The sequence below is a fragment of the Phocoena phocoena genome, chromosome 5 (genome assembly GCF_963924675.1).
Source record: "Phocoena phocoena chromosome 5, mPhoPho1.1, whole genome shotgun sequence".
NCBI lineage: Eukaryota > Metazoa > Chordata > Mammalia > Artiodactyla > Phocoenidae > Phocoena > Phocoena phocoena.
Genome location: NC_089223.1, coordinates 72,668,007 through 72,679,562, shown reverse-complemented (window position 1 = coordinate 72,679,562; position 11,556 = coordinate 72,668,007). Strand labels below are relative to the sequence as shown.

At 36.7% G+C, this 11,556-nt stretch overlaps 1 protein-coding gene across 1 annotated transcript in view; it reads right to left on the bottom strand.

Annotated features, from left to right (window-relative positions):
* Positions 1-6,176: 6,176 nt before the first annotated feature.
* ATP8A1 (ATPase phospholipid transporting 8A1) overlaps positions 6,177-11,556 on the bottom strand; it is a 236,293-nt gene continuing 230,913 nt past the window's right edge. Inside the window, exons 35-36 of the mRNA XM_065877682.1 lie at positions 7,576-7,667; positions 6,177-6,375 (exon numbers count right to left, since the gene is read on the bottom strand). Coding sequence (XP_065733754.1) covers positions 6,278-6,375; positions 7,576-7,667 — 190 coding nt within the window. The 3' untranslated portion in view covers positions 6,177-6,277. The remainder of the gene's footprint in view (positions 6,376-7,575; positions 7,668-11,556) is intronic.

Here is an 11,556-nt window from a genome sequence, read left to right as displayed (position 1 = left end):
CCTTCGATACCTGGCCAACTTCTCCTTATTAACTGCGACAGAGCACCCTCCCACCCTGCACTCATGGCCTGTGGATTTATTTTATCATCTGCTTTAGAAAAATGTATTTAATAAATTTGCTTTAAAATGGTTATTCACTCCAAACCCAACCCATTGTATTTTTAGCTGTCCAAATGCATAGGTGTTCCCTCTTATTTTCCCACCTGTTTCTTTTTCATTGATGTTATTCTTAGCTATTCCTCATGGTGGAGAATTTGCCAGATTGACTTAAATCTATAGGAAATTTTCTCTCTAAAACCAGATAACCAAAAAGTTTCCTGAAAATATATACAATCACAATTAGGAGTATGATACATTTCACCGGGTCCAGATCAGTTTACCTGTGCATAACCTAAAAAGCTTATTTAGTATATGTTCAGGAAAAATAAGGATTTACTTACTTAACTATTAAGGGAACAAACTGTCCCATATTTTTATGTATAACACTTTCAAAATTGCAGTTAAACAGTTATTAATGAAATTATTCTGACAGAATTTTTTATTTGAATTGCTGGTTATATAGTTTGTACTTGAAATAAAGACTGAATGGTAAAAAATATTTCATTTTCCAACAATTTTTATTAGCTTTTTAGTGAAATGATCCAGGTTAGGAAGATCTTTCTTCACTAAAATGAGTGGCTCTGTATTACTGAAATGGAAGCTTTAGGTCTGAGATGCCATAAGCACATAAAAACAAACTTTAAATGGGGATGACGCATTGAATTTATGGGAATGTATTTCAAGTTTGCTGTTTCCTTACGGTGGTATTAGATGACAGTGCTTATTTTAAGGGGGATGGAGTTGAATGTGAAAATATTTGACATAATTCACAGGTAACTTTTCTGAACACTGTTTTGCTGTGGTTTTGCATGGGGCGGGGGGACCCACACTCAATCGTTGCCCTTGGAAAGGCGGTGGGAAAGGAAGTCGGGCCCCAGACAGCAAAGCACACACTGCCCCTCGCTCTTATGAAACCAGAGGCTGCTCACATTGCTTGCCCAGCGCTTGCCTGTGAACTAATCCTGTTCTAGCAGTTTTCCAAATTGCATTTCAGTTCCTTTTACCAAACAATGGTTATTTTTGATTAAGCTCTTGTCCACATTTCCAATGTTTCCTGTATTTTTGTCTCACGTGGCAATTTTAGTATCTTCTGGTTACTTCCTTCAAATTTTATTAGCTAAATGCGGCCACTTTCTCATATACTTAAAAAATTTCGGTGGGTTTAGAAAACTTAAGACATTCATGCTATGTGAAAGGAAGGAGCCGTGAATTAGCTGTTGACTTAGAGGCCGATCTAAATCTGTAATGAGGACAATCCTGGGAGGCTTTTCTGACTGAAGAATCAAAGTATGGTAATTTTATTTTAAAAATCGTTTTTTTTGATACTTAATTATCAAAACTACCAGCTCATACAAAACTAGAGTTAATATACCCCACTTTATGTTGGGTTGAATGGGATTACAATGCAGGGGTATTTTGTATATCACTGGGGTTGTAAACAAAATGTTAATATTGTTATTAAACAGATACACCTTCTCAGACTATAGTTAGAGCAGATTTGAGGGTTTTATAAAGCAATATAGTTTCTAAAACTAGCAATTAAATCTTGAACAAGTTTCTTTATGTAATGGTAAAGTTTATTTCATTTTTAACAACAATCAGAGAACAAAATGTTTAAAATTTGCCGTTTAAAACATGCACATTCACAAAAGGCCAATGACACATAACACTGCATAGAATTGAATATTACTCGACTTTAATAACTATTTATAAAACAGTGCATTGAACATCGAGATAAACACACCTGAGAAAACTACTATAATCACAGATTCAATACTCTCCACTCACGCAGCTTCACAATTTCTACAGCAGTTTCAGCAGGAATGGTTTTTCATGGAGTTGAAAATACTATTTTATCTTTAATGCAAACTGCAATTTTCCATAGTAGCTGCCTTCCAAGGCTGCTTTTTTTAACCTAATAAACTTGAAAATATGAAAAATGAAGCTTGAAGTAGTAAAACAAACAACAAACAGTATTTACTGCATTTATGGCTTCTAGTCTAGAATCATGAAACATAAAAATATATATTTTTAAATATTCTGCTCACATCTTTGCAAGAGATTTACCTATGGAAAGTTGCTGTTAATTCAAAGTAAGCAAGTATGAAATCTAGCTTTTTTTTTTTTCCTACTTAAGGGAGACTTACTTGCTGAGAAGTTTTGTGAGCTTTGTTAAGAAAAGTTGTTAGAGGCAAGCTAAACAAAAGTTTCAATTAAATTAGTTCAAATATGTTTGTAAAATAATTTACTTATTAAAAAAAAGTTGTGTGGAGGACCGATTAATTTGTCCACTGAATATGAAATTCCAGGTAGGCCATGAGAGACTTTTATAAGGCAGAAATAAACATCAAGATTTACAGCAATAGCCATGCACTGGCCTAGGCCACTTTACATATTAATTCATGCAAACCATAAACCTATCAAAAACACAGCTGCTCTCATATAGAAAATAAATCAAGACAAAAATTGGAAAACATTTATTTCCCTTCCTTCAAAATTTAACTTACATTCCATTTTAATAGCTGTTGAAGGCTAATTAAAATGCAGCAAAGTGTAACAGTTTCACAAGTGACTTCAATTATTTTAACGTGAGAAAAATCAGACTATGGTCTCTTTAAGAGGCATTATAGAAATGCTGATCATTAAAAAGCATTTATTAGGCACCGAACTGCATGGTGTTACATTAAATAATTTACAAAAAAGAATTCCATAGGTCTGGTTCATATGATGTGAATAGGGTGGGAATTTTCTCAATGAATTTTGTACATAATTATAGATTTGTTTGGTAATTAATATAAGTTTTAGAACCAGGAAACATCAAAGGGCAAACTGCACAAAAATAAACACCAATGATTATTTAGCTTTGTAACAACGATGACATTTTTAGAAATAAAAAATTGTGAACATGCAATCTAGTACTTTCAGAATGGCATTCGTTTCCTGAAAGAATATTTAAACGACAGATTACAAGTGCTGTACCGTGCACAAAATGCAGAACTGTCACGTGACTTTCATACTGGATATTTAGAATGCAGAATCGCGAAATTAAAATGTAAAATGTTATGACCAGAATAAGTGTTGATTTCTTGAATTCATTTTTTTCCCCTGGAAATTAAGAGGAATCGCTGAGTCCATTCAACGACCATACAATTCATGTAAATGGCTAATACTGAATAGCATACACGTTCACCTGACTTCATTAGAAAAAGCTTTCAATTAACTTTGCCACGTTGCTGAGGCAGGCTCACATCAGACAGAGTGGCGTGTGGGAGGGGAGGCAGCACATGTCATTTAAAATTGACTACATTCCTGAGAAACACCATTTTCCTGCTAATAATTTCTACCATATAGCATCTTTCTGGGTGGGAGACACCAATATATTTTTTTATGGGTATGTAAAACATTTAGAAAGTTCATGCTCAATATCACTGTGTACTAGTTAACACTAAAGAAGCAAACTCCAGCTTTTCAGGGTGAAATGAATGAGGATTTTCTGCAGTAAGTAGTATTTTCCCAATTGTAAACACTGTAAAGCAACGGTGTTAGCATTTGCCGGAGTTCCTACAAGGGACTTTTTAATCGAAGGGTGTCCCTTATTTCAGAAAATACACGTTAAAAGTCACCTCAACTGTTTATTTTCATCCTGGTAAAACTCTGTTACTTCCCCCATCCCCCCACCCAAGGTTAAAGAATCAGAGGGTTTTTCTCTAATTAACACGACAAAGTCACTGCAATTGCAATGTTATCTTTAAGTTTTACCAAGGTGGTCACTCCTTGCTGCCTACTCCCAACTCCCACCCAAGAAGCTAAGAGACTGACTTAATGTTGATAATTCAAAAGCAGATCCATGGGACCAAAAGGCATAAATTAGTCATGTTTCAGATTATGATCTTCCACATGATTAACCATGAGTCTTCCGCTCATGTTGAAGGGCTCCACAGAAACGATCCATGTTTCAGGATAAAAACAAAGCGTTTCGTTTAAGTCACAAAATTCAGTTCTATTACACTCATCACATTTTGATATTAAAGTTTTGGGGAAGGATGTCACCTATGAGGTGAGGGGAAATGGAAGCAGCCCTTTTCTGGAACTGCTATGAAGCGTTCCTCCAGGGGGATGTACCTCATTCTTCTTCTTTTTAAAAAATGCTTATTCGTTGTACTTGATTTTTGTTTTTCATTTTTTGTGGTTTGACCTCAACTCTCATCATGGAGGCCCAGAAAAGCTGCTCTGAATAGTCACTCAGTAGACAAAGACTGTGAAATCTGAATTTCGAACATGGTCTTAGACCCTTACGCCTGTGGTCTTGTCAGATGTTTGAATTTATGATTTTCTTAACCTGATCCCCAAATGGGAAGGGTCTGGGGAGTGAAGTATGTCAACTCCTTGTCCCCTTTAAGTTCAAATTATGTATGTTATAACCTCTCTTATGTGTAGAAAACGTGGGAGGCATACAGGTAACTAAATAGCTAAAAATACAGAGAAGGAAATAATATATAGCTGAATTTTAAATCTAGATTGAGAAAAAGGACGAAAAAGATGGGAATTATTAAACTCAAGGAGTGATCTGAAAATCTCCTGTCTTCTCACTTATAGTCGACTTATTTTTTTTAAGAGGAAGTTGTACCAATTTTGCTGGTAAGTCCACTTAAAGGCAAACAGGCTTTTGAATACAAGGCAAAAAGTTTGCTTCAATCTCTGAGGTGTATCTGAAAGCTAGAATTCTTTTTATTTCCACATGAAAGCATTATGTTAAAAATAGCGTAGAAAACTGGTTGTGGTTTGTAAACAGCCCCTTCACCATCGATTGTTGGTGGCAAAACAGGCCTTTTCAGATGTCTTGGAAATGCTGAAAATAATTAAGCTGAACACGCATTTTAAAGCAAATTAACAAAAATCTACTTTTCTTTGTAAAGTTATAGGCATGAGTACAATAGATGTTTTTAAAATGGGTAAAAGGTACTACTTATTTGTCCCAATTAGCAGTGTGTGACTAATTGTGGGAGCTGCTTGACTAGTGAACTGTGAAGTCATTCTCAGTCTTATGTACGGGGCAGTCACCATAACACTGGGCGTGCCATTGAGGACAGCAGGCATCTCGAGTGGGCACTGATAGGGAAAACCAAAACACAGGACACAAGCTGAGTCTACGGACATTACAAAGGCCCATGCATTTATCCAACATGGTATTCCAAACACCCGGACAGAAGCATTGGGAATCTCACATAAATATGTAAGCATATTTTTCTTAAAAGAGAAAACTCGAAGACAAAATGACATCAGTCTACAGCAGAAGCCAGGTTGTTAGAAAAATCTAAATGACGATGAAACCTCATTAGAAAGGATGGAGACATAAATACAGTTTTAAAAATCAGTATCCTAAAGACAGTCACATACCACGTGTGCACTGCAACTTGAACAAATAGACAAGACGAACGAGAAAGAAGCATTTGTAAGGCTAAAGGTGCAACATCACAGATTTTCGTAGCAAATGCCTTGAAATACTCGTGTTTGCAAATCACTCTTAGATTTGTAAAGTCAGGCATGTGGATCTTACAGCAGAACTAGAGGTAAACCTTCTCTTAAATTTCTGGGCAAATGACTACTGAATGACAAGTACATTTATTAAACTTCTTTGGCCAACATTTATAGTGACAGTTTTTGACACAAACACTTATTATTATTAATGTCTTGTTTAGAAATTTTGCTCAGTGAGTCGCTTCCTTAAGAAGGCTGGTTTTTCTCAGCATATTCTGAAATCTAAAATGGATATCAAGGAGTCCCTTTAACTTACTACCATTTTAGAGATTCGTAAAGGTCGGTCGCTTTGTGGTATATCCAAGACACTGATAGTTAGTGGCAGCCCCAGAGTAACAGCATAAGAATGCTGACCTATTCTCAGTTTAAGAAAACACTCTGGCAAGATGCAAGGTCATTTTCCATTTCTGTTTTCAAAGACTTAGTAAATACTTTAGAAAATCTGAAAGAGATGGTGTTACAGTGTAGTGGCACAGTGCTTATGTCTATAACATACATGAATCTGAATGTCAGTCAATGAGATGAGTTCAGATCCATTTCCCCTCCTTGGACCAGGCTGGAATTGGTCAGCAGATTCTGGTGAAGACCTGGGAGCTCCCCTTCGAGATGTGTCAGAGCTGGCCTCTCATCCCTCCCCCCGTCACCATTCATCGGGTCTCTGCTTTGTGGTATCATACGCTCTAATCACTTCAGACTGTGAGACGATTCCATTTTCATCTTGAGAGAAAGCATACCCGTCTGTAAGTTAAAGATAAAATAGAAACGGTCACCTTGAAGTCGTTGGAAGTCTCTGTTATTCTGAGTGTTGAGCGCTCATTTCCTAACTTGGGGAACTAATGCATCCTTCCCACCTTTAAAAGCATGAAGACACTAGTTTTTAATGTCTGTAAAAGGTATAGACTCAACTGCAAAATGAAGAGTGAGACGATGGTAGCTTAGATTCTAGGAGCTGTGTTCCCTAGACGAACAGATGCTCTCGGCCCCCCTCAATTCTCCCTTCAGCATCTCAAGTCCAGCCCCTCTAATGTCTGCTTCCTGACTAGCAGAGGGGTGGGGAGTGCAGTCAAGTGGGTGCGTGTATTCCATATAGATCAGGCGGATGAGAGGGAAGGAAGAATAAAAGCAAGGGAGAGGAGGAGATAAACACACACAACTTCGAATAGTGGAAGCGCGCTCTCCTTCCCTCAGAAGACATTATTCTGGGCTCTCAGCATCTACAAATAAACTCACTCATGCCCCAGCCTGGTCCAAGGGGGCTTGGGGATAAGAAATGACCTCCAAGGGAATCACATCTTTAGAAAAGGCCTCTTGAAGTATAAAGAGCAAAAGCATTAAACATGAGTATATATAAATGAAAATAAATTACATGTGGAAATAACATGAAACAAATGATATATTACTAACACACATACATTTACTACAGGGCTTTATATATTATATTCTTTTTTAGATCCTTGAAATGTTAAGAGGGTGTGATACCTAATAATTTCTTACAACTGTAAATATTCATAAATATTTTTGAAGGGGAAAATACATGCTTCAATTGTGCGACGTTTCACATACATGTCATTGTGTATGAAAGCTGAAAAGGCTCTTGCAAAGTTATTCAAGTAGGAAAGCTAACAATACAGAGTGAGCTTTTAAGAGTTAAGATTTATTTCACTGGTTCTTTTTAAGACTTAAGGAAACAAGGGGCATGCAGGAATATTTTTCTTGAAGTGAAAGCAGCAAGATTTTCAAATGCTCTATCTCTTTTGCTGAAAGTGAGATGGCTGCGGTCAAAGGATTCTTTAAACATTTATTTACATAACATGTTGCAAATGTGCAAAACTTGTTTTAGGTGTTAACTGTAAATATCTCTAAAGTTAAAATGCTGCTCTCAGATCCTATGAGGTAATGGCAGAGGATGTGTTTAAAAAACAGAACTCAAATACTTACGGAGCAGGTTTTGTTGCAATGATTCTGATGGGTACAAGTTCACGTGGTTCTTCTTAAAGACGTTCTTGAGCAGTTGCGCCCTCTCCGTGAGGCTGCGGAACAGATGCAAACGTGTGAAATGAATTATCAACTCAGTGGAGAACCCAGAGAGCCCACAGGACCACCAGAGAGAGTCAGACTGACACAAAAGATTGCTTGAGAAATCCGGAGTCCGGAGTCTAGGGATTATTTCAACCCCATTTTCTCAGACAGCAAATGAGGTTTCAAGTACTGGATACTTTTGAGGCCATTTTTTCCCCCCCTGAGAGCGAAGGAGAGTTTTGTCCCCAGTAGCCCAGTCAAAAGATTTCCCCACCCCCAGTTATATTTAAGTCAAATACAGAACCTGCACAATATAATTAATAAAAAATACAAACTCTACCAGTTGTGTTAGTGGCTTCTAAAATCTTGGAATTTAGACTTGCTACATATAGCAAGCATGGCATTTTAGAATTAAAAAAATTAACCATCACTATACCTTTTTCCTACTTTGCACATATTCTGGTGTAAAATAATTTTTTGTTGTTATACAGAAAAATCTGAAAAATTATGCAAAGAAGAAATTTCACAGACTTTTTAATTAGAAAAATTCCAGTACCACTCTAATATGGTATGAAATGTGTTCCTTAATTTCATTTTAAAATAAAAAAGCTGTTTTCAGAAAATAATTTACCAGGTAAAGTGACAAGAAAAAGCACATTTTTCAATAAACGTTTAGAAGAATCTTCTCTGCAGAAACAAACCCATGTAATTATGTAACTTCCAAAAGCAGAATGTAAGAAATAATGCATCTGTTTTTCTCCCCTGCACACAGAACAGTGTTTCACCCAGTAGGGAGTCAAATACTTGTCGGATAGATGAATTTGAGTGATAATTCCAAAGTGCACTTTTAAACATCATCAATCCTCCCAATCATGCCGTTTCTTCATTGGTTGATTTATAAAACTTTGCTTTGATATCAAACACATAACAAGGATGAAGAGCTAATAAATAATCCACATGTGTTGCAGCAAATGTTTATGCAATTTTGTTTTAATCACTGGAATTGACTCAGTGGACAAATTTCCATCTTTTAGCTTCCCCACTTTAAAGCTTTAGTTAAACTGCTGTAAGTTATGTTAGTTCTGTATTTTGCCAATTTTTTTAGACCCCGAAAGGGAACAATGTTTATCATACGCAAAAAAAAGGATCATCTGCAAAATGAACTCATTGTAATTACACAAACATTTAGGCTTTTGCTGAAATAAAATATTTAGAAATGTTGACATTTGTAGTAGTCTTACACACATTTTTAAAAGTCTAGGGGTGTTAACTGCTATTTATTAGACATATTTTATTGTCACTGGGAATTAAGGCAAGAAAGCGAATTAATCTTAAGACTCCAGTGGTTTTGCAAAAATTTGTAAAACTTGCTTTTGCTAGTGAAATAAACAGATATGGGGAATGAGAAGGAGCCATTTTTACAGAGTGACTTTTCTTACTCTGCTCTTAAAATGATCTACCGTTACAGACCCGGGGACTCACAGGGACACTAAAATATGTAACCGCTTTGAGGAAGTCGGCAGCTTTAGCAGCAGGTGGTCTGATGTTGTTAGCAGAGCATCGTGGACGGGGTGCTTGGCAAGTCTCTGGTGTTTAAAACTGAAATGACTACAGAAGACTAGAGGACGGCAATGTATCATGATAGAGCTTCTTCTTCCCAAAATACGTTTTCCAGGTTTCGGGCTGGCCTTCCTGAATGCATGATACTTTAATACTACAACATGATACTTTAATATTACAATTATGGAAGCGACAAGAAGGCAGATGTGAGAATTGCCCCTTTCATATTATGGCAACCTAAATGTATGAGATAATGTAATTTTGTTCCGTAACGGTTCATATAAGGCTAGTTTATCACTCAGCTGTTACATCAAGTTAATGTCTAGTGTTAAAAAAAAAAAGCAGAAAGTCTCTTTCTGGGGAAAGCAGTACACTACTGTGGAAAGAGCCTGGGCTTTGCAGTCTTACTTTGGTTTAATTCTGAGTCTGTCACTTATTAGCTGGGTCACCTTAGGCAACCTTTCTTGGACATCTCATGGAGAACAGGACAATTCCTAACCTCCGGCTGACGGGGGATTCAGGGAGTTGTACAGCTTCAACCACAGTTACTGGTACTCAGGAACCACTCAACACTTAGAAGCACTAGTTCTTCCCACCCTTACCATCCCTCAGATCCCAAGGAATTTATTATTGAAAAAACCCCAACTAGAACAGAGATCATCACGAAACAAAAGATACTCTGTGAGGATCATTTCTGATGCCTTGGTTTATATTCAACATTACCTCAACAGGGGAAGTCTATTGCCGAACATGAGTTTTAACTTACAATGCCCCTCACTCCACTTCCTTAGGAAAACTACTAGGTTTTTTTTGTGTGTTTTGCTTTTTGCCTTAGCTACATTGGACCTCTTGATTATAGAACAAAAACTCCCTCCTCAGAATATAAATGCCGTTCGTGGGAGGGTGCTTAATAAATAATAACTGATGATGATTTGTATTTCTCTAGTCCTATCCCACTTTTGGAGAACTACTCATCATTTCAAAGTTACGCAGTTTCTGTGTCATCAATGTTTATGGGTACTGATATCACTGTCAAGCCACATTATAAAATATACTGGTAACATGTTAACATTAATAGACATGTTAAAAGTTTAGTTTTTGTTGAACAGTTTAACACAGTGTGAGAAGAAAAAAAGACTCTAGGATGCCTTCTAACTAAAACCACATCTTATTCACAACTCTCGTTCAGTAGTTTTACTCAATTTGTAGGGTCTTTCATGTACATACCAAGCTATGTAAATTTTCTATTTATTTAATGCAATCACACAATTACCACTTACGTTATTTCCAAGCCTGTTAAAATGCTGCAACTTAGATATTTGGTGAGGTGAGGTGGAAATATACCACGTTTTAAAATAAAATTTCATTTAGAAATACTAAAAAAAAAAAAAAGTGAAAACTCATTTACTGTCCTGGAACATGTTGTCTTAAGGTATTTTCAGTTATCTTTGAAGAGTGGTCAATTTGCATTTGTTGTTTTATTGGGTTGCCAAGCTGTTTTCATTCATTCATGAAGTGTTTCAGTGCATAGAATACGACAGCTGTCCTGTAGTAGGCAGTGGTGGTGGGGAGATGAACGGTGAATACAAGAAGCCTAAGTAATCTCTGCTCTGGAGGAGGTATTTCATCGTTCTGTCACGTTTCTTTACAAATGTTGGATGGAACCTTTATCACAGGGATGAGAGTAGGCTGGGGGAAAACATTTGATATGTCCTCCTATCCTAATCACCTCCCCCCCCCCCCCACCCTGCGCCTCTGCCCCAGCCTCAAAGAAATTTATGTAATCCTGATATAAAACCCAGGTGAAAACTGAAAAATATGGTTTCTTTTCTATTAGTTCTGGGGCAATGTTAAAATTGCTTTTCATTAAGATAAGCAACACAGAGAAAAGCTGGGAGAGAACACCATCACCACCCCCATGACCAAATGATCTGACATCCATACTTCCCTACTGTCTCTTTTAAAGCTGGGCCACACAGTGGTGATTGACAAATTAATAAGGACTGACCTGAAGACCTTGGGCTAAAATTCTATTTAGTAACGGCTGATGATGATATGCTGGCTAATGTCTACAGTTAGATACAAAAAATTATGACTCATTATTCATACTGCCTTACTATGAGATGCATTGCTTCACACACACGTGAAAGGTATCCAGTAATAACTGACCTGTCTCTAATGAGCCCATTGTCCACAACCCCTTATTTTAAATCTTTGGGATTTTGAATTCACATTTTGTTTTGTTTTGTTTTAGAGAAAGTAATACGTTACACACAATGTGTAGATGTAATATTCTCAAGTGGCATCTTAGAGGCCCACATTCCAAAAATTAATATTTCT